At 37.4% G+C, this 20175-nt stretch overlaps 1 protein-coding gene across 1 annotated transcript in view; it reads right to left on the bottom strand.

Annotated features, from left to right (window-relative positions):
* LOC105520962 (solute carrier organic anion transporter family member 1B3) overlaps nucleotides 1-20175 on the bottom strand; it is a 112201-nt gene that overhangs the window by 9359 nt on the left and 82667 nt on the right. Inside the window, exons 14-15 of the mRNA XM_011954976.1 lie at nucleotides 8989-9053; nucleotides 6027-6144 (exon numbers count right to left, since the gene is read on the bottom strand). Coding sequence (XP_011810366.1) covers nucleotides 6027-6144; nucleotides 8989-9053 — 183 coding nt within the window. The remainder of the gene's footprint in view (nucleotides 1-6026; nucleotides 6145-8988; nucleotides 9054-20175) is intronic.

Genomic DNA, 20175 nt, shown 5'->3' with positions numbered 1-20175 from the left:
TATTACACACACATTTTTCATGTAATGCTTCCTTTTTTCTCATAATATATATGTGAATATATCAATATATTGCAAATTGGCTTCCATATTAGTAAGTAAAAAGATTTTTCCTTTTTTTAAGAACTCAGAATATTCATTTGCCTGCATGCACATTATTAATTTAATTGATATCTTCTTGATTGGTTCTTACTTTGTTTTCAGTATTTTGGGAGTATAGATATCTGTAGGATAAATTCCTAGAAGTATTGCTGCTGGCTCAAAGTTGCATACTTTGCCAACAGAGTCTTCAAGCAACATTTCTTATTGTTGACAATCTGGGTAATTTTTAATTATAATTCTTTTCTTATCAAGATGATGTTCATGTTCCTATTCATTGATAACAGAACTGCAATTATAACATAATTGATAATAACAGAACTGCAATCTTTTTATGTTTTGTAACCACTAGTGACTTCTTTGAAAAATGTTTCATGATTTTTTGTCTTTATATTTTATAGCAATTTTAGTTTTCCCAGAAAACTGTAGAGAAAGTATGGAGATCTCCCTGCCCAACATGTACACAGTTTCTTCTATCATTAATGTCTTGTATTAGTATAGCACATTTGTTACAATTGATGAAGAAATATTGATACATTGTTAAATGCATATTTTACATTAGAGCTCACTTTTTATGTTGTAAAGTTCTACAGGTTTGGCAAGTGCAAAATGTCATGATCCAATATTACAATATCATATAAAATAGTTTCACTGCCCCAAAAATCTCTTGTGCTAGGCCTACTCATCCCTGCCTTCTCCACACTGAGCCCCAAGAAACTACTGATTTTTGTTGCCCATTGTTTTACCTTTTCTACAAGATCACACGGTTAAAATTATACAATCGGAAGCTTTTTTTTTTTATTTAGCTATATGAGTTTAAGTTTCATTTTTTGCTTTTCGTAGGCTGACAGCTCATTTCTTTTTATTGATTGATGTAGTTTGGATTTGTGTCCCTGCCCAAATTCCATGTTATATTGGAGAAGGGGCCTGGTGGGAGGCGATTGAATCATGGGGGTGGATTTCCCATATGCTTTTCTCATGATGGAGAGTGAGTTCTCACCAGATCTGATGGTTTAGAAGTGTGTATCCCTTCCCATTGCACACTTTTCTCTTCTCTGTTGTAACGAGAAGACATGACTTGCTTCCCCCTTCCACCATGACTGTTAGTTTTCTGAGGCAGACTAATAGAGAATATTGGTACTGGGAGTGGGGCACTGCTGTAAGGATACGTGAAAATGTGGAGGCGACTTTGGAACTGAGTAACGAGCAGAGGTTGAAACAGTTAGGAGTGCTCAGAAGAAGACAGAAGATGTGGGAAAGATTGGAACTTCCTAGAGACTGTTGAATGGTTTTGACCAAAATGATCTTAGCGATATGGACAATGAAGTTCGGGATTGTCTCAGATGGAGATGAGAAACTTATGGGGAACTGGAGTAAAGGTCACTCTTGCCATGCTTTAGCTAAGAGACTGGTGGCATTTTGTCCCTGCTCTAGAGATGTGTGGAACTTTCAACTTGAGAGAGATGATTTAGGGTATCTGGTAGAAGAAATGTCTAAGCAGCAAAGCATTCAAGATGTGACCTGGCTGTTTCTAAAAGTGTTTACTCACATGTGTGAACAAAGAGATTATCTGAAACTGGAACTTATATTTAAAAGAGAAGCAGAGCATAAAAGTTTAGAAAATATGCAACCCAGCCATGTGGTAGAAAAAAAAAAAAACAACTCATTTTCTGAGGATAAAATCAAGCCTGCTCTAGAAATTTGCATACGTAAAGAGGATCCAAATGTTAATAGCCAAGACAGTGGGAAAAATATCTACAGAACATTTTAGACACCTTCATGGAGGCCCCTCCCTTCACCAGCCTGGAGGCCTAGGAGGGTTAAATGTTTTTGTAGGTCAGGCCCAGGGCACTGCTGCCCTGTGCAACCCTGGGAGATGGCACCTTATTTCCCACTGACTCCAGCTCCAGCCATGGCTAAGAGGAGTCAAGGTACAGCTTGGGCCATGACTTCAGAGGATGCAAGTCCCAAGTTTTGGTGCCTTTCACATGGTGTTGGGCTTATGAGTATGCAGAAAGCAAGAGTTGAGGTTTGGGAACCTATTCCTAGATTTCAGAGTATGTATCAAAATGCCTGGATGACCAGCCTGGCCAATGTGGTGAGACCCCATCTCTACTAAAAACATGAAAATTAGTCAGGTGTGGTGTTGCATGCCTGTGGTCCCAGCTACTCAGGAGACTGAGGCACAGTAATTGCTTGAACCTGGGAAGTGGTGATTACAGTAAGCTGAGATCATGCCACTGCACTCTAGTCTGGGCATCAGAGCAAGACACTGTCTCAAAAAAAAAAAAAAAAAAAGTCTGGATGTCCAGGCAGGAGTCTGCTGCAGGGGTGAAACACTCTTGAAGAACTTATATTAGGGCAGTACAGAGAGAAAATTTGGGGTTGGACCTCCCACACAGAGTCCCCACTGAGGCACTACCTAGTGGAGCTATGAGACTATGAGAAGAGGGCCACTGTCCTCCAGACTCCAGAATGGTAGATCCACCAACAGCTTGCACTGTGTGCCTGGAAAAGCTGCAGGCACTCAGCATCAGCCAGTGAAAGCAGCCATGGGGACTGTACCTGCAGAGCCACAGGAGTGGAGTTGCCCAAAGCCTTGGGCACGAATCTCTTGCATCAGTGTGCCCTAGATGTGCAACATGGAGTCAAAGGAGATCAATTTGGAACTTTAAGATTTAATGACTGCCCTGTTGGGTTTTGAACTTGCATGGGGCTTGTAACCCTTTGTTTTGGCCAATTTCTCCCTTTTGGAATAAGAGTATTTACCAAATGCCTGTACCCCCATTATATTTTGGAAGTAACTAAATTTTTTTTTTTTTTTTTTAAGACAGAGTCTTGCTCTGTAGCCCAGACTGGACTGCACTGGTGCGATCTCAGCTCACTGCAAGCTCCACCTCCTGGTTTCATGCCATTCTCCTGCTTCAGCCTCCCGAGTAGCTGGGACTACAGGTGCCCACTACCATGCCGGGCTAATTTTTTGGTGTTTTTAGTAGAGATGGGCTTTCACTGTGTTAACCAGGATCGTCTTAATCTCCTGACCTCGTGATCCACCCATCTTGGCCTCCCAAAGTGCTGGGATTACAGGTGTGAGCCACCGTGCCTGGCCAGAAGTAACTAACTTTCTAAAATTTAATAGACTCATAGGTGGAAGGGACTTACCTTGTCTCAGAAGAGACTTTGGACTGTCGGCTTTTGAGTTAATGCTGAAATGGGTTAAGACACAGGGACTGTTGAGAAGGATAACTGTATTTTGCAATGTGAGAAGAACATTTGGGAACGACCAGGGGTTCAATGGCATGGTTTGGGTTTGTGTCTCTGCCCAAATTTCATGTTGAATTGGAGAAGGAATCTGGTGTGAGGTGACTGGATCTTGGGGGTGGATTTCTCCCTTTCTGTTCTCAAGATAGTGAGTGAGTTCTCATGAGGTCTGATGGTTTAGAAGTGTGTGGCACTTCCCCGTTTGCTCCCTCCCTCTCTCTCTCCTGTCACTAGGAGAAGACACGCCTTGCTTCCTTTTAGGCTTCTGCCATGATTGTGAGTTTTCTGAGGCCTCCCAGTCATGCTTCTTGTTAAGCCTGTGGAACTGTGAGTTAATTAAACCTTTTTTCTTCATGAATTACCCAGTCTCAGGAAGCTCTTCATAGCAGTGTGAGAATAGACTAATACATTGATTACTAATATTCTACTATATGAATGTAACACAGTTTAGTTATTCATTTACCTATTGAAGGACATCTTCAATGCTTCCACTTTTTTATATTCAGGTACAGGTTTTTGTGTGGACATGTCTCCAACTAATTTATGTAAATACCTGGGAGTATGATTGCTTAATCATACAATAACTCTATTTGTTTTGTAAGAAAATTTCACTCTGTCTTCCAACACTCCAGTACCATTTTACATCACCTCCAGCAATGAAAGAAAATTCCTGTTGTTTTCCATTCTTGTTAGCATTTGATGTTTGCATTGATTTTTTTTTTTTCTTTTTTTTTTTTGAGATGGAGTCCTGCCTGCTCTGTCGCCCAGGCTGGAGTGTGCAGTTGGTGATCTCAGCTCACTGCCACCTCCACCTCCCGGGTTCAAACAATTGTCCTACCTCAGCCTCCCTGTAATAACTAGGATTACAGGCATGTACCAGAACACCCGGCTAATTTTTTTTGTATTTTTACTAGAGATAAGGTTTCACCATATTGGTCAGGCTGGTCTCAAACTCCTGGTCTCAAGTGATCTGCCTGTCTCAGCCTCCCAAAGTGCTAGGCTTCCAGTTGTGAGCCGCTGCACCCAGCCTGTTTTTGTAGATTTTTAAGAGATCCTTACATATATAGGACATTTGGCTGTGTCTATGTCTGAATTACAAATTCTTCTAATTTACCCCGGCTGTTGAACTTTGCTTAAAATACATTGTGTGATGCAGATTTTAAAATATTTTATTATCTGTTCTTGTTCTTTCTTCTTTTTTAAATAAGCATAGTCACTTACAGGTAGTTTTGTTTCTTCACCCTCCTGTCACTCTCCATCCACAAGTAGGCTCCAGTGTCTATTGTTCCCTTCTTTGGGTCCATATGTACTTAATGTTTAGCTCCCACTTACAAGGGAGAACATGCACTATTTTCTTTTCTTTTTTTTTTTTTTTTTTTTTGAGACGGAGTCTCGCTCTGTCACTCAGGCGGGAGTGCAGTGGCACGACCTCAGCTCACTGCAAGCTCCACCTCCTGGGTTCATGTCATTCTCCTGCCTCAGCATCCCGAGTAGCTGGGACTACAGACACCCACCACCACGCCCAGCTAATTTTTTGTATTTTTTAGTAGAGACAGGGTTGCACCATGTTAGCCAAAATGGTCCGGATCTCCTGACCTCGTGATCCGCCCGCCCTCAGCCTCCCAAAGAGCTGGGATTGCAGGTGTAAGCCACCGCGGCCGGCCACGATATTTGGTTTTCTCTTCATGCATTAGTTCACTTAGGATTCAACATCACTGATTATTAGAGAATTACAAACCAAAACTACAATCAGATACCATCCCACACCAGTCAGAATGGCTGTTTTTAAGGGGTCAAAAAATAACATACTGAAGACGTAGTGGAGAAAAGGGGATGCTTATTCGCTGCTGGTGGGAACATAAATTAGTTCTGTCATTGTAGAAAGCAGTCTGATGATTTCTCAAAGAACATAAAACAGAATTACCATTCAACCCATCAATCCTATTATTGGGTATATATACAAAGCAATGTAAATCCTTTCACCATTATTTTTCTGTTATACTTTGAAGCATTTGGGTCATACTTACAAACACAATATTCTTCCTAGATAATTAAAAGAAATTCTACTATGAGTAGTTCTAATACTTACAGTTTCGGGAATCAAATTTATATATTTGGTCAGTACATAAATTACACATTAATGTATAATCTATAAGAGGTAAGGCAAAATTGCAGCAGCTTTTTTTTTCTTCCAGATAATCTAGTTATTTTAATGTAACTTGCAGGATACTTCTGCCTATGAATAGAAGAGTATTAAAACTTTTTTTTTCCATTTTTTTTCCCTCAATTACCATATAACCAGAGCTGCCGCTGGTCATTCTGTGTCTTCCTGGAGAAGCCAGTGGAGGAGAGAGCTTTGTAATCAAAAGAGATTCAAGTACAAATCCTATCTGTGTTTCTTTCACTTGTGCAGTTTTGGACAAGTTGCTCATTATTCTTCAATCTTGTTTTCTTCATATTTAAGGAAAAAGGAGAAATATATACATTTCCTACAGTTTCTATGAGTATTAAAATGAGATACCAGAATGCTTGATACAATAGTGAATACAAAGTAAATGTTCACTAAATGGTAGTTGTCATTATTAATATTATGATCACACTAAAAATGCTATATCTTAGACATCAACCTAGAAAAAATCTATTAATGAAATGTGTTTATGACAACTTACCCAAAAAATGCGGAATTATATATCCTACAAGCTCCTCGTGCTCCACAGCTGTTGGTGGACCACTTCATACATGTTTTATCAATCAGAGCCCCAAAATATATTGGAGCTAGAATTCCTCCTGCAACATGAGATAAAAAGATATCAATTCAAGTGAAATGCTTCAAATGTAACTGGGTGATAGTCTACATTGATACATTTTGGATTAATACAAGTTTAAAGTTTTGGAAAATTATTCCATTGTTTTGGCCTACATCCACTCAAGAATCAAAATTACTAGAAATCGCAAAGGCTTAAATCATATGGTGATGTCACAGATGTATTTGATCTACTCTTCTCTCCCTATATACAGAGGGAAGAAAGAGCATTATATACCTGTATACTCTGTTCTTCCTACAATACCAACTAACTGAAGCCGAATTGGTAAAAAGGGGAATGTTGTTAGTAAAACATGAAAGTTATGTTGGTTCATATGGAATTTTTCTTAGGCAAGAATGGCTGGATTACTGAAAGTTAAATTATAACTTTATGAGGAAAGGAAAAGCTCTCATCTCAACTGCTGTAAAGGCAGGAGATTTTAATACTATTTTAAGACAATTAAAAAGTAAACGCTTACACGGGGATTACCTCCTCAGAGAAGTTCAGGCCCAGCTTCAAAGAGTGCTCAGCTATTGGCCAGTTTTACTTCTTTCTGGGCTCAGAGACTAATTCTCTCTTTCTTACTGCCATTAGAGCCCACAATCAAGCATTTTCTCTCCATTGATTTCATACACTTTTTAATATCTCCTAAAGCAGGCTAGGCTGCAGGTTAGGGTCTCTGTTGCTAAATTTTGTTTCTGTTAGTGGTCTGTTAGTGCACAATGGTGCATATATTTTCAGTGGTCTGTCCAAAGTCAATTTTTAATTTGTAGTGCCTGATTTTGATGAATGTGCAGCATCCTGGGGATACATATGTTGTTTATAGGAGAAGTATAAATTCTGAGATTAACTTCTAGTTTTAAGAATAGGTAATTTGTTCAAAATTTTGAGGGGACATCATAGTAGAGAGCTATCGTTCAGATGGCAGAAATGAAGCATACAAGATTTTACTTTGTTCTTGTTCTGTTTTGTGATTCATACTTTTCAGATTTTGTTTTGTCACAAAAAATGACCGTGATTTATACATGAATGTTTCACCGATTCTTTTTACGTTTAATCATTCTCAATTTTCTGAGACAGAAATAGTAGAATCACAAGAGAATGTTTTCTGAGGCCAATGCATCTGAAGCAAACTGGTCCTGAAATAATGGGTGAGAAATTTGCAGATTTCAAAAAATCACAGCGACCCTTTGAAAAATAAAGAAAAGATGCCAACAATTTATTTTCTTCACATTATGCCACTGGTTTAAACAAACTTTATGAAGTAAATGTTTACGTAACAAACTTTGTCCTATTAGAACTGTAAATCTTCTGATAACCTGTCTTCTAAATATCTCTTTTAGTTTAATACACTATATAGTTCTTCTACCATTTACACATATATCATATTTAAGACAATTGTTCATGAATTGGAAGTTTGTTACTAAGTGTGGATGTTTCCCACAGAAGCATTTAGGGTCCATTGTGCCATATATTGGACATAACAAAATTGGATGTTTACAATTTGAATGGCAAAATTCATTTTTTTTCTATGTTAGGTTGCTAAAACAATTTCTTCTATTGTCATAGTCTCATTTCAACATATCAGAAGGAGTCCTAACTACCCAGATGCTGTTTTCAGCCTCTGTGGCCCAGGTTCTAGGAGCGAGGTATCTTCTCTGAATCTGGAGATAGAGAACTGCGAAGATTACGGAGGCTGGAAGATTAAGGACCAAGAAAGGGAATGCTGGGATAGAGCCAATGGAACCCTGCAGCATCTTCATCTTCTCTCTCCTATTCCTTTTCTATTTCCTTTCACCTTTCTGGATCTGTGACCTTCTCACCAAATACACTTCACGTACAACTTCTTCATGGTAATTTGGCCATAGAGTTATACTTTTTCCTTTGCTTGCAAGGGTCCCAGAAACCGACCCCTCCCACTTCCTTTTCCTTCTGCCATCTGTGGTTACTTACAGGCTATAATCAGTCCTCTGCACCAATCCCTAGATGAATGATGCCCTTTTCCTACTTCCCAGGAATAAGCACATAATGTTTACAATTCTTACAAAGGAGCACTCACAGAGGTTAGACTAGACATTATTTAACAACAAGTATCTGTGCAGTAAAAAAGGCAAATGGCAATAAGGGATAAAGGGTCATTTCCTAAATCTTTTCTCATCACTTTTGAATATTTAGAAATAGGTCTTCAGCCTCTGGAGTCTGCAATCCTACCCTTTGCCACCATAAATCACAATTTTCTGAGCTTTCTTTTATTCAGGTCATCCTCTTAATCCAACATGCCTAGTTCTAGAGTATGAATTCTCATTCCCTTTTGCATTAACTCCTGCTAATGGTTAGCTGTCCAGCCGTACAGGACCAAGCAGTGGGAAATGGCATAGTTAATGTCAACTTCTGTTGTTTTAGACAACCTCAGCCTGACCAGATTCCCAGGGCTCCCAAGCTACTTTAGGGCTGTCCTAAGTCATGTCTCCATTTGGAAGGAAGGTCTTCCCCTCTGCCTATACTTGGGAGAAATATTCTTATTTTTCTGAAAGAAGGAAAACCTCAGAGACCACCTATCTTTCTGTTTCTGTTAGAAAGAGTGTAATATAAACATGATGATTCCTTGCTCTTAACAGATAGACTCTAACTAGAATTAACAATCAAATTATCTTTTAGGTCACTCAACTTTCCTGTTCCTTTTTATTTTCATTTATCACAAAATAGAAATGATTCTTACTTACTCCTTTTTATACAGTCTTAGAGTGGAAAATTAATTGCAATCAGTCTTTAAGACTTAACATTAATATTTATATGTTAAAATGTGTAATCTACATATTTGTCATACCTAGTGTTCTTATAACCATTGAATGAAAACCCATTGCAAGTGCTTTCAATTCAGGTTGAACAATCCTGAAATATGATAAAGGCAAAGAAATAATACATGTCATTAAAAAATCAAACTGAGTTAATATCAAAACATTCATCACTATCGTTCTTCTCCCTGGTAGAATGAATACTCTTAAGTGAATTTCACACATTATATAAAGTTACATTTTCAACTGTTTTAAAAGGTAAACACCTGAGTGACAATAATTTCCTTATTTCTTCAATGCTTTATGATTTCAAGACAGTTTAACACATATGTTCACATTTGATCCCTATGAAAATCCTATAAGAAAGTGGTCAGAATAGACTTTATTATGCTGATGAAGAAAATGATTTTGTGTGGACTATTTAGTCAAGGTAGCTCATATTAAAAGATTATATACTTTTATCCAGGAGTAATTCTTAGGAGACCTCTTTTTACCACCATACTTCTGTTATCAGTGTTAACAGAATAGCTTACTAATATGATTTGTAAATTACATTATACAACCAGAAGGGTCAAAAAACTTTTCTGTGTTGTAGCATCTAATGTATTTAACTGTCATATTAAAGATACAGAGCATATTTGTATCCTCACTTGGAAATTCACTCACTCTTACATTTCTACAATTCCATTTTTCTGTGTTCAATAAACTGATGACGCTACCATCCCTGCGATAACTTAGTACCTACCAAGTGAAATGAAATTATCTTTTATTAGTAAAGGAGGTGGGTTGGGATGAGAGGGATGACTGTGGCTCAAATAACCAACTTTTACTAAATTTTGAATTAACTGACAAAAAGGGTGTTTCTTTCCTCAAAGTGTTGGATGGTTTTTTTCAGAGAGCTAAGTAACTGCCATCAATCAAGAAACATTCACTAAGCACCTACTAAGAGATACCATGCTAGTTAATAGTCTTGAAAGTAAATAGACAAATTATGCTTTATCTCATCCAAGTGACTTATAGAAGTGTATCACTGTATCTCTCTTGGCCTCAGTTTCCTTGTTTGCTAAGTAGGCATGATAATGCTTATCCCATATAAGAATCCAATACAACGAACTAGCACTCTAAACCTCAGTTTCATGTACACATATTTGCCTCTATACCTTGCCAGAGAGCTGCCTTTTATTGAGATTCTGAAAAGAATACAACAGAGCTTATAAAATTTTAAAAGACAAAAATTAAATTAAACCTAATACATTAAAAGTTACACAGAATAGTTATACATTAGGAGAGACAATAAATGGAAAGTGTGTTTTGGCTCGGCTTTGACAAAGGACAGCAGCACTTTGTTAGCACAACTGAGGGCACAAAATTACACTGCGGACAATGAATCTGACATGGTTTGGCTCTGTGTCCCCATCCAAATCTCATCTTGAATTTTACTCACATAATACGCATGTGTTGTGGGAGGGATCTGGTGGGAGATAATTGAATCATAGAGGCAGGTCTTTTCTGTGCTGTTCTCATGATAATGAGTAAGTCTCACGAGATCTGATGGCTTTATAGGTCAGAGTTTTCCTGCACAAATTCTCTCTGCCTGCCGCCATCTGTGTATGATGTGGCTTGAGCCTCCTTGCCTTCCACCATGATTGTGAGGTTTCTCCAGCTACATGGAACTGTAAGCTCCTCTTTCTTGTAGATTAAGCCTCTTTCTTTTGTAAATTGCCCAGTCTCAGGTATGTCTTTATCAGCAGTGTAAAAACAAATACAGTAAATTAGTACCAGCAGAGTGGGATGTTGTCAAAAAGATACCGGAAAATGTGGAAGTGACCTTGGAACTGGGTAACAGGCAGAGACTGGAACAGTTTGGAGGGCTCTGAAGAAGACAGGAAAATGTGGGAAAGTTTGGAACTTCCTAGAGACTTGTTGAATGGCTTTGGCTAAAAGTCTGACAGTGATATGGACAATAAAGTCCAGGCTGAGGTGGTCTCAGATGGAGATAAGGAACTTGTTGGGAACTGGAGCAAAGATGACTCTTTTGTCATATTTTATTGAAGAGGCTGGCAGTATTTTGCCCCTACTCTAGAGATCTGTGGAACTTTGAACTTGAGGGAGATGATTTAGGGTATCTGTCAGAAAAAATTTCTAATCAGCAAAGCATTTAAGAGGTGACTTGGGTGCTGTTAAAGGCATTCAGTTTTATAAGGGAAGCAGAGTACAAAAGTTTGGAAAATTTGCAGCCTGACAATGTGATAGAAAAAAAAAGAAAAACACATTTTCTGAGGATAAATTCAAGCCGCCTGCAGAAATTTGTATACCTAAGGAGGAGCTGAATGTTAATTCCCAAGACAATGGGGAAAATGTCTTTAGGGCATATGAGAGGTCTTCACGGTAGCCCCTCCCATCAAAGACCTGGAAGCCTAGAATAAATGGTTTCCTGAGCCAGGCCCAGGGTCCCTGTGCTATGTGCAGCCTAGGTACTTGGTGCCCTGCATCCCAGCTGCTCCAGCTGTGGCTGAAAGGGACCAATGTAGAGCTCAGGCTGTGCCTTCACAGGGCGCAAGCCCCAAGACTTGGCAGCTTCCATGTGGTGTTGAGCCTGTGGGTGCACAAAAGTCAATAATTGAGGTTTGGGAACCTGTGCCTAGATTTCAGAGGATGTGCCTAGATTTCAGAGGATGTGTGGAATACCCAGGAAGAAGTTCACTGCAGGGGCAAGGTGCTCATAGAGAACCTCTGTTAGGGCAGTGTGGAAGAAAAATGTAGGGTCAAAGCCCCCACATAGAGTCCCTACTGGGGCACTGCCTAGTGGAGCTGTGAGAAGAGAGTCACCATCCTCCAGACTCCAGAAGCTATCAGTAGATCCACCAACAGCTTGCACCGTTCACCTGGAAAAGCTGCCAGCCTGAGAAGGCAGCCTGGAGGGAGGCTGTACTCTGCAAAGCCACAGGGATGGAGCTGCCCAAGACTATAGGAAACTACCTCTTGCATCAGCCTGATCTGGATGTGAGACATGGCCTCAAAGGAGATCATTTTGGAGCTTTAAGTTTTGACTGCCCCATTGGATTTCAAACTTGCATAAGGCCTGTAGCCCCTTTGTTTTAACCAATTCCTCCCATTTGGAAAGGCTGTATTTACTGTATTTACCCAATGCCTGTACCTCCATTGTATCTAGGAAGTAACTATCTTGCTTTTGTTTTTACAGGCTCATGGGTGAAAGGGACTTGCCTTATCTCAGATGAGACTTTGTACTGTAGACTTTTGGGTTAATGCTGAAATGAGTTAAGACTCTGGGGGACTGTTGGGAAAGAATGATTGGTATTGAAATGTGAGGACATGAGATTCGGAGGGGACAGGGGTGGAATGAAATGGTTTGACTCTGTGTCCCCATCTAAATCTCATCTTGAATTTACTCACATAATTCCCACATGTTGTTGGAGGGACCCAGTGGGAGATAATTGAATCATAGGGGCAGGTCTTCCACATGCTGTTCTCATAATAGTGAATAAGTCTCATGAGATTTGATTGCTTTATAAGGCGGACTTTTCCTGCACAAGCTCCCTTTGCCTGCTGCCACCCATGTAAGATGTGACTTGCTCCTCCTTGCCTTCCACCATGATTGTGAGGCTTGCCCAGCCATGTGGATCTGTAAGTCCAATGAAACCTCTCTCTTTTATAAATTGCCTAGTCTCGGGTGTGTCTTTATCAGCAGCATAAAAACAAACAAATACAGAATACATGCCTGCTACTTAGGAGGAAGTTTATTTCACAAAGAGATGGTCAGGAGGAAATCAGTAGAAAGGGGAGTTTAACTTATCTATTTAGTTATTACTCTCAAATATCAGATTTCTCAAAGGAGATTTGGGGAAGGGAGAGATTGCACTTCACCCCTGGTTGAGTTTTTTGACAATTGCCTGACATGTATTTCTCACTGTAATTGATTTTCGGAAGTTATACTGTATCCTACACACACAAGGTAAACTGACATTTGTTATTGAGCTGTATTTTCACCCAGGGAAAGGGTTAGCCTGCAGGAGACTTGGGGAACTTACAGATAGGGAGGATATTTTCCTAAGAGTGGGCCTGAAATCTTCAACAATTCAGTGGAGATGACGAATGTGTGTGATACAGTAATATTCATATACAATAACAATCACACACACTCACCCCTACATTCACATGAATGAACACTCACACTTCTTGCCGCATTCTCATACTCATATCCTCACTTGCATGCATACACTCGTGCATGGTTATCATGTAAGTTATTTATCACTGTAGTGTGACTCCTGCTTTACATATGATATTGAGCAGCTCTGTATTTTGATGGATCTCTCTCAGGATGAATTTATCACAAAAAGCACCTTAAGAAGTTAAGTGTGTATTTCATTTAATTATTTAATTTAAGAGATTTCATTTAAATTGTTCCTCTGTTGTTCTTTCTAATGACAATCAACCATCACGACCTGCTGTTTCTTGAGGTAATTTCCAGTTAGACCTAATGAAACCCTAACAATAGATAGCACAGGTAGGGAATGCTTGTTTTCCTGTTTGCAAAAGATTGAAGAAAAGCTCTAATTTATTGTGTGTATGAGCCAAATCCTTTCTAGCTAAGCCACTAAAATGTAGTTTTTTTAAAAAAGTTCTAAAACATTACCTTCTTTTGGGCCATTTAAATTGATGTTTTGTTTGTCATAAACTTACATCATGCCTCACATCCTGTCACCAGCAGAATGTCAAGATTTTGAGATCCTCTCTGGGTACCAAGACTCTCATTCCACATGGTTTACTATATCCCTTAATCCCACTCACTCACTTACTCTTTTTCCATTACTCAAACCCTTTCATTTTGCCCAGGGAAACTCCTGTTTGTTACCAGAAAAATATTTAGTTCCTACATTCTTTGTAGCCTTTTCACTTTCTTGTTCTAAACAAAGCCTGGTTTACTCCCAGTGACGCTCCATGTAACTCTCTCATGTAGGACTGTTTTCCTTCCACAACCTCCATATCAATGGACCTGAGATGTAGAAGTTCTTATTGATCTTGCATTTTTACCACTTCCAGATCTGAGTCTTTCCTCTGAAAGACCTCTAGGTCCCAGGAAGAGGTGCACCACCCTACCATACTATTCTCTAACCTCCTTGTTGAAGTTAACTATAGACTGGCACATCACAACTCTCATCATTTCTTGACAATTTTCATTCTAGACTCCCTGCAATTTTTGTGAAAATTATTTCTGCCCTTTTTGCTAGTTATTTTAGAAAATATGAATGATATAGATTATGCTCCCAATGATATAGCCTTTCAGTTTCTTGGTCTCTTTTCTGGAAAGTCTTATTTCTTCCACCCACAGTCAGTTCATCAGTACCCACTTTTAAAATTCTCCATTTTGTCCATCCCAGTCCTTATAACCACCTCCTACGTTTTCAATTAACTCCCTTTCATGTACCTGTTACAAGAAGCTCTAGCCCTAGCTCTTTAGGCTACAACTCCCCTGATCTCTTCACAGGCCATCTCTAGTTTTACCACTTCACTTCCTTTCTCATCATGATGTTTATAAGCATGTTATAAATCAATCTTCTGCATATATTCTGTACATTTTTGTTCATCTCATCCTTTACTGTACTAGACAAGCAAAAATGCTTTCATCTAATCCTCTGCCTTCTCCGAACCTATGTACAAAGAGTTTCATCCCTGAAGGAAATAATTCACACATCTCACTGTGCTCACTTTAAATTCATAAGCACAGACCTTCAGGAGGCCTCCAGGGCAATTGTCCAATAGCCTACTAGTCCATTTTCCCTGTCAGTATGTTTCTTTAATCTTCAAGATTACTAGTTCACATTTTCTGATCTAAAGACTCTTTCTTTTCTTCCTCCTCTTTCTCATCTGATTACATTCCTTTTTTATAACAAAGAAAGTAGAAACAGCAGAAAAAAAGTTCAATATTCTTCAACATTACAGGTACACATTTACCTGTCTTTTACCCACATAGACAATTTCCCTTTTTGTACAAAGAAAAACTCTGTGTCTTGGTTAATCTCTTTTCACCTTCCTCTGTAATTGCTTTCCCTCTTTTCTGCATTGTCAGTTTCCTTCATCTCTACTGATAATTCTCATCAGTATGTCAGCATGCTATTATGTCTAGAATTGAACACAAACAGAAGTTTTACTCCACAACTTTGCTAACAACCACACCTTTTGTCGGCTTCTTTTATAACACTACTCCTGAAAATAACTTTCCATGCTGACTGTTGCACTTCCCTTTCTAGAATTTTTTCTTGATCCTCTTCAATATAGCCTGTTAGATCCTACACAACACACATTATAGCCACATTTTCAAATGGAAAAAAATGAATTCAAACAAAATAAATTCAAAATAAGGAGAGATAGCTTATCTAAGTTAGAAAGAACCAGAGAAAGAATTCTTTAAGTATAAAGAAGGTAGAATGTTAAAGGTCCAAAGGACCACAGTGACTCTTGAGCAATGAATCCAAACCTAAATAAAATCTCTGATATGCTGATAAAGAATCCAAAATATTGATTCTAAAGAAGTCTTCATGAAATAAGAACTTCAAGTAATATGGGATTATGTAAAGCTTGAGATCAAAAAGAAAGTTAAAAATTATCAAAAATCAATGAGAAAAATAATATAGAGTATAAAAGAAGAGAGAGATTTTACTAAGAAAAGTAGACACAACTTCTGAAAATAAAAAAATGTATTGAGGGGACTGCAAAATACCTTTGAAAGTTTTAAGACTAGGCCAGACCAAGCAGAATTAATAATTTCAGAGCTAGAAGATAAGTCTTTCAAATAAACTCAGTAGGAAGAATACATAGAAAAATGAATTGAAAAACCTGACAGAGCCTTCAAGATATATGGGATTATGTAATGCATCCAAATTTATGAATCATGGATGTTCCAGAGGGAGAAGAAAAAGTAAAAGTGTGGGAAACTTGTTTGAAAGAGTAACTCAGAAAAACTTCCCTGACTTACTACAGATCTAGACATCCAAATATAAAAAGCTCAGGTGATTCCTGGGAGATGCATTGCAAGAATAACCTGCACAAGACATACAGTCATCAGACTACTAAAAGTCAACATAAATTTAAAAGTCTTAAACATGGCAAGAGAGAATTAGCTAATTACCTGTTAAGAGAATCCCATCAGACTAACAGCAGACTTCTCATCAGGAATCTTACAAGCCAAAAGAAATTAGGGTCTTATTATCAGTCTCTTAAAGAAAAAAAAAAATGACAACCAGAAATTTTGTATGCTGCTCAACTAAGACTCATAATTCAAGAAGAAAAACAGTACTTCCCAAATAAGCAAACACTAAGGGAATTTGTCACAAACAGACTGACTCTACAAGAAAGACTTGAAGGAGTTCTAACACATAGAAATGAAAGAGCAATACTTATCATTATGGAAACATACAAAGTATAAACCTTACTGATCTCATTTTAGAATTACCTAATTGAGACTGCAAAGCAAATTAAGAAATAATTCACAAAATTACAGAAACAACACTCAAAAATTAATACTGACCTTAAATATAAATAGACTGAACACTCCTCTTAAAAAATATAGTCTAGCAGAACGAATTTTTAAAAATTCAACTATATGCTAAATACAAGAAACCCACCTAACTCAAGTAACTTGTAAAGACCTTTTCAGACTCAAAGGAAAGGGGTACAAAAAGATATTCTATGAAAATACAAACCAAATCTGAGCAGAAGTAGTTATACTTGGATTAGATAAAACAAATATCAAACCAAAAACCATAAATAATGACAAAGAAGGTTACTATATAAAGGATCAGTTAAGAAGATATGACAATTCGAAACATATGCACCCAACACTGGAGCACCTCAATTCATAAAACAAACACTACTGGACCTAAGGAAAACAAAATAGATAGCAATACAATATTAGTGGGGTCTTTCAATAACCCACTGACAACATTAGGCAGATAATGGCAGCCAAAAATCAACAAAGAAACTTTTACAATGGACAATAGACCCAATGGACCTGACAAACATTTACAGAACATTTTACCCTGCCACCTCAGAATATACATTCTTCTTATGCACACTTGAAACATTTTCAAAAATTGACCATATACCATGCCTAAAGGCAATACTCAATGATTTTTTTAAAATCAAAATAATATCAAGTTCCGTTTCAGAATACAGTGGAATATACAGTGGAATAAAGATAGAAATTAGTTCCTAGAAGAATTCTCAACACTATAGAAATACATGAAAATTAAATAATCTGTTCCTGAACAATTATTTGGTCAATGATGAAAGCAAGGCAGAATTTTTTTTAAAAAAAATTGAAATGACGCTGGGTGTAGTGGCTCACTTAAGGTCAAGAGTTTCAGACCAGCCTGGCTAAAATGGTGAAACTCCATCTCTACTACAAATGAAAAAAATTAGCTGGGTGTAGTGGCACATGTCTTTAATCCCAGCTGCTAAAGAGACTGAGGCAGGAGAATTGCTTGAACCCAAGAGGTAGAGGTTGCAGTGAGCCAAGATTACACCATTTCACTCCATCCTGAGTGACAGAGTGAGATTCTGTCTCAAAAAAACAAACAAAATTAAGAAATTAAAGTGAATGAAAATAAAGACACAACATACCAAAACCTCTGAGATACAACAAGTCAATGCCAACAGGAAAGTTTTTAGAATTAAATGCCTACAACAAAAAGATAGAAAGATATCAAATTAACAATCTAATGTCATGCCTCACAGAACTAGTAAAACAAGAATAAACTGCACCCCAAGCTAGCAGAATATAGTAAATATTAAAGAACAAATCTAACAGAAATTTGGGCAAAAAAACTGCAAAGGATCTGTGAAATAAAAAGTTGTTATTTGAAAATATAAGTAAGATAGACAGACTACTAGTAGATTAACCAAAAAAAGAAAGAAGATTCAAATAAGTACAATCAGAAATATTAATGGTGTCATTAAAACTATTACCACGGAAATATAAAATACCATCAGAGACTACTATGGCCAGCTCTACATACACAAACCAGAAAACCTAGAGGAAACTGATCAATTCCTGGAAACATACAACTTCACAAGTTTGAACCAGGAAGAAATAGAAATCCTTAACAGATCAATAATGAGTAATTAAATTGAATTAGTAATAATAAAAATAATCTCCTTATGACAACAACAAAAAGTGCAGGACCAGAGAAAATTATTGCCAGATTCTGCCAGACCAAAAAGGAAGAAATAATACCAATTCTACTAAAACTATTTCAAAAAATCAAGGGGGAAGGAATCCTCTTCAACTAATCCTATGAAGTCAGCATCATGCTGATACCAAAGGCAGGCAAGTACATGACAAATAAAAGAGAAAACCACACATCAATATCCCTGATGAACACAGATCCAAATATCTCCCCCCCCCAAAAAAAAAAACTCTAGAAAATAAAATTCAGCAGCACATCAAAAGGTTCAACACAATGAAAACTGGACTTTTTCCTGAAATGCAAGGATGGTGAATCAAAAAATGTGATTTACAAAATTAACAGAAATTTCTTTTTTCAAAAAGCATATGATAAAATCAATTGATGCAGAAAAAAAATTGATAAAATCCAGCATCCCTTTATGATAAAAACACTTACCAAACTAGGCATAGAAGAAAAATACTTTAAAATAATAAAAATCACATATATGACAAACCACAATCAAATAACATACCAAATGGGGGAAAATTGTAAACATTACTTCTAGGAATGGACCGAAGATGAGGATGCCCATTTTCACCACTCCCATTCAACATAGTATTGGAAATCCGATCAGGAGCAATAAGGCAAGACAAAGGAATAAAAGGTCTCCAAACGGGAAAAGAAGAATTTGAATTATTCCTCTTCACTTATGATATAATCTTACACCTAGAAAACCCTAAAACTCCTCTGAAAGTCTCTTAGACTTGATAAACTACTTCAGTAAAGTTTCAGGATACAAAACCAATGTACAAAAATCAGTAGCATTTCCATACACCAATAATGATCAAGCTCAAAACCAAATCAACAACTGAATCCCATTGACAATAGATACAAAAAATGTGAAACATTTAAAATAATAGGTAAAAAAGTCTCTATGAGGAGAACTACAAAACACTGATGAGAAAAACTATATATGGCATAAAAAAATAGCAAAACATCTCATGTTCATGAATTAGAATAATAAATATTGTGTAAAATGACTATCCAGCCCAAAGCAATCTACAGATTCAACACAATTTTTATTAAATTACCTATGTAAATCCTAAAATTCATATGGAATCAAAAGAGTCTGACTAGCAAATTCATCCTAAGCAAAAAAATAAAGCTGAAGTTGTCACATTACCTGACTTCAAATTATACTACAAGTCTATAAGCCAAAATAAAATGGTATTAGTATAAAAATAGACACATAGATCAATGGAACAGAATAGAGAAGCCAGAAATAAAGTCACATATCTACAACATACTGATTTTTGACAAAGTAACAAATGTATGTACAGTGAAGAAATGGTGCTGGGAAAATTGGAGAACCATATATACAGACATAAAATTGAACCCATATCTCTCATCATATATAAAAATTAACTCAAGATGGATTAAAAATCCCAGCACTTTGGGAGGCTGAGGCAGGTGGATCATGAGGTCAGGAGATCGAGACCATCCTGTATAACATGGTGAAACCCCGTCTCCACTAAAGGAAAAAATTAGCCAGGCATGATGGCAGGTACCTGTAGTCCCAGTTACTCGGGAGGCTGAGGCAGGAGAATGGTGTGAACCCAGGAGGCAGAGCTTGCAGTGAGCCGAGATCGCATCACTGCACTCCAGCCTGGGCAACAGAGCAGACTCCATCTCAAAAAAAAAAGATGGTTTAAAGACTTAATTGTAAGGCCTGAAACTATAAAAATCCTAGGGGAAAACCTAGGAAAAACTTTTATGGACAATGGTCTAGGCAAAGAATTTATGACTACATCCTTAAAAGGAAATGCAACAAAATAATATACCAATGGAACTTACTTAAACTACAAAATTTTTGTTCAGTAAAAAAATAGTAATAATCAACAGAGTACACAGACAACCCACAGAATGGGAGAAAATATTTATAAACAATGCACCTGAAAAAGGGTTAATATCCAGAATCTACCAGGAACTCAAACAACTCAATGAAAAAAAAAGAAAAAAAAACCTCATTAAAAA

Source organism: Colobus angolensis, unplaced genomic scaffold, assembly GCF_000951035.1.
Source record: "Colobus angolensis palliatus isolate OR3802 unplaced genomic scaffold, Cang.pa_1.0 Scaffold11, whole genome shotgun sequence".
In the NCBI taxonomy this organism is placed as follows: Eukaryota; Metazoa; Chordata; class Mammalia; order Primates; family Cercopithecidae; genus Colobus; species Colobus angolensis.
The sequence above is the reverse complement of the archived record's forward strand: the minus strand, read 5'-3'. Positions and strand labels throughout refer to the sequence as shown.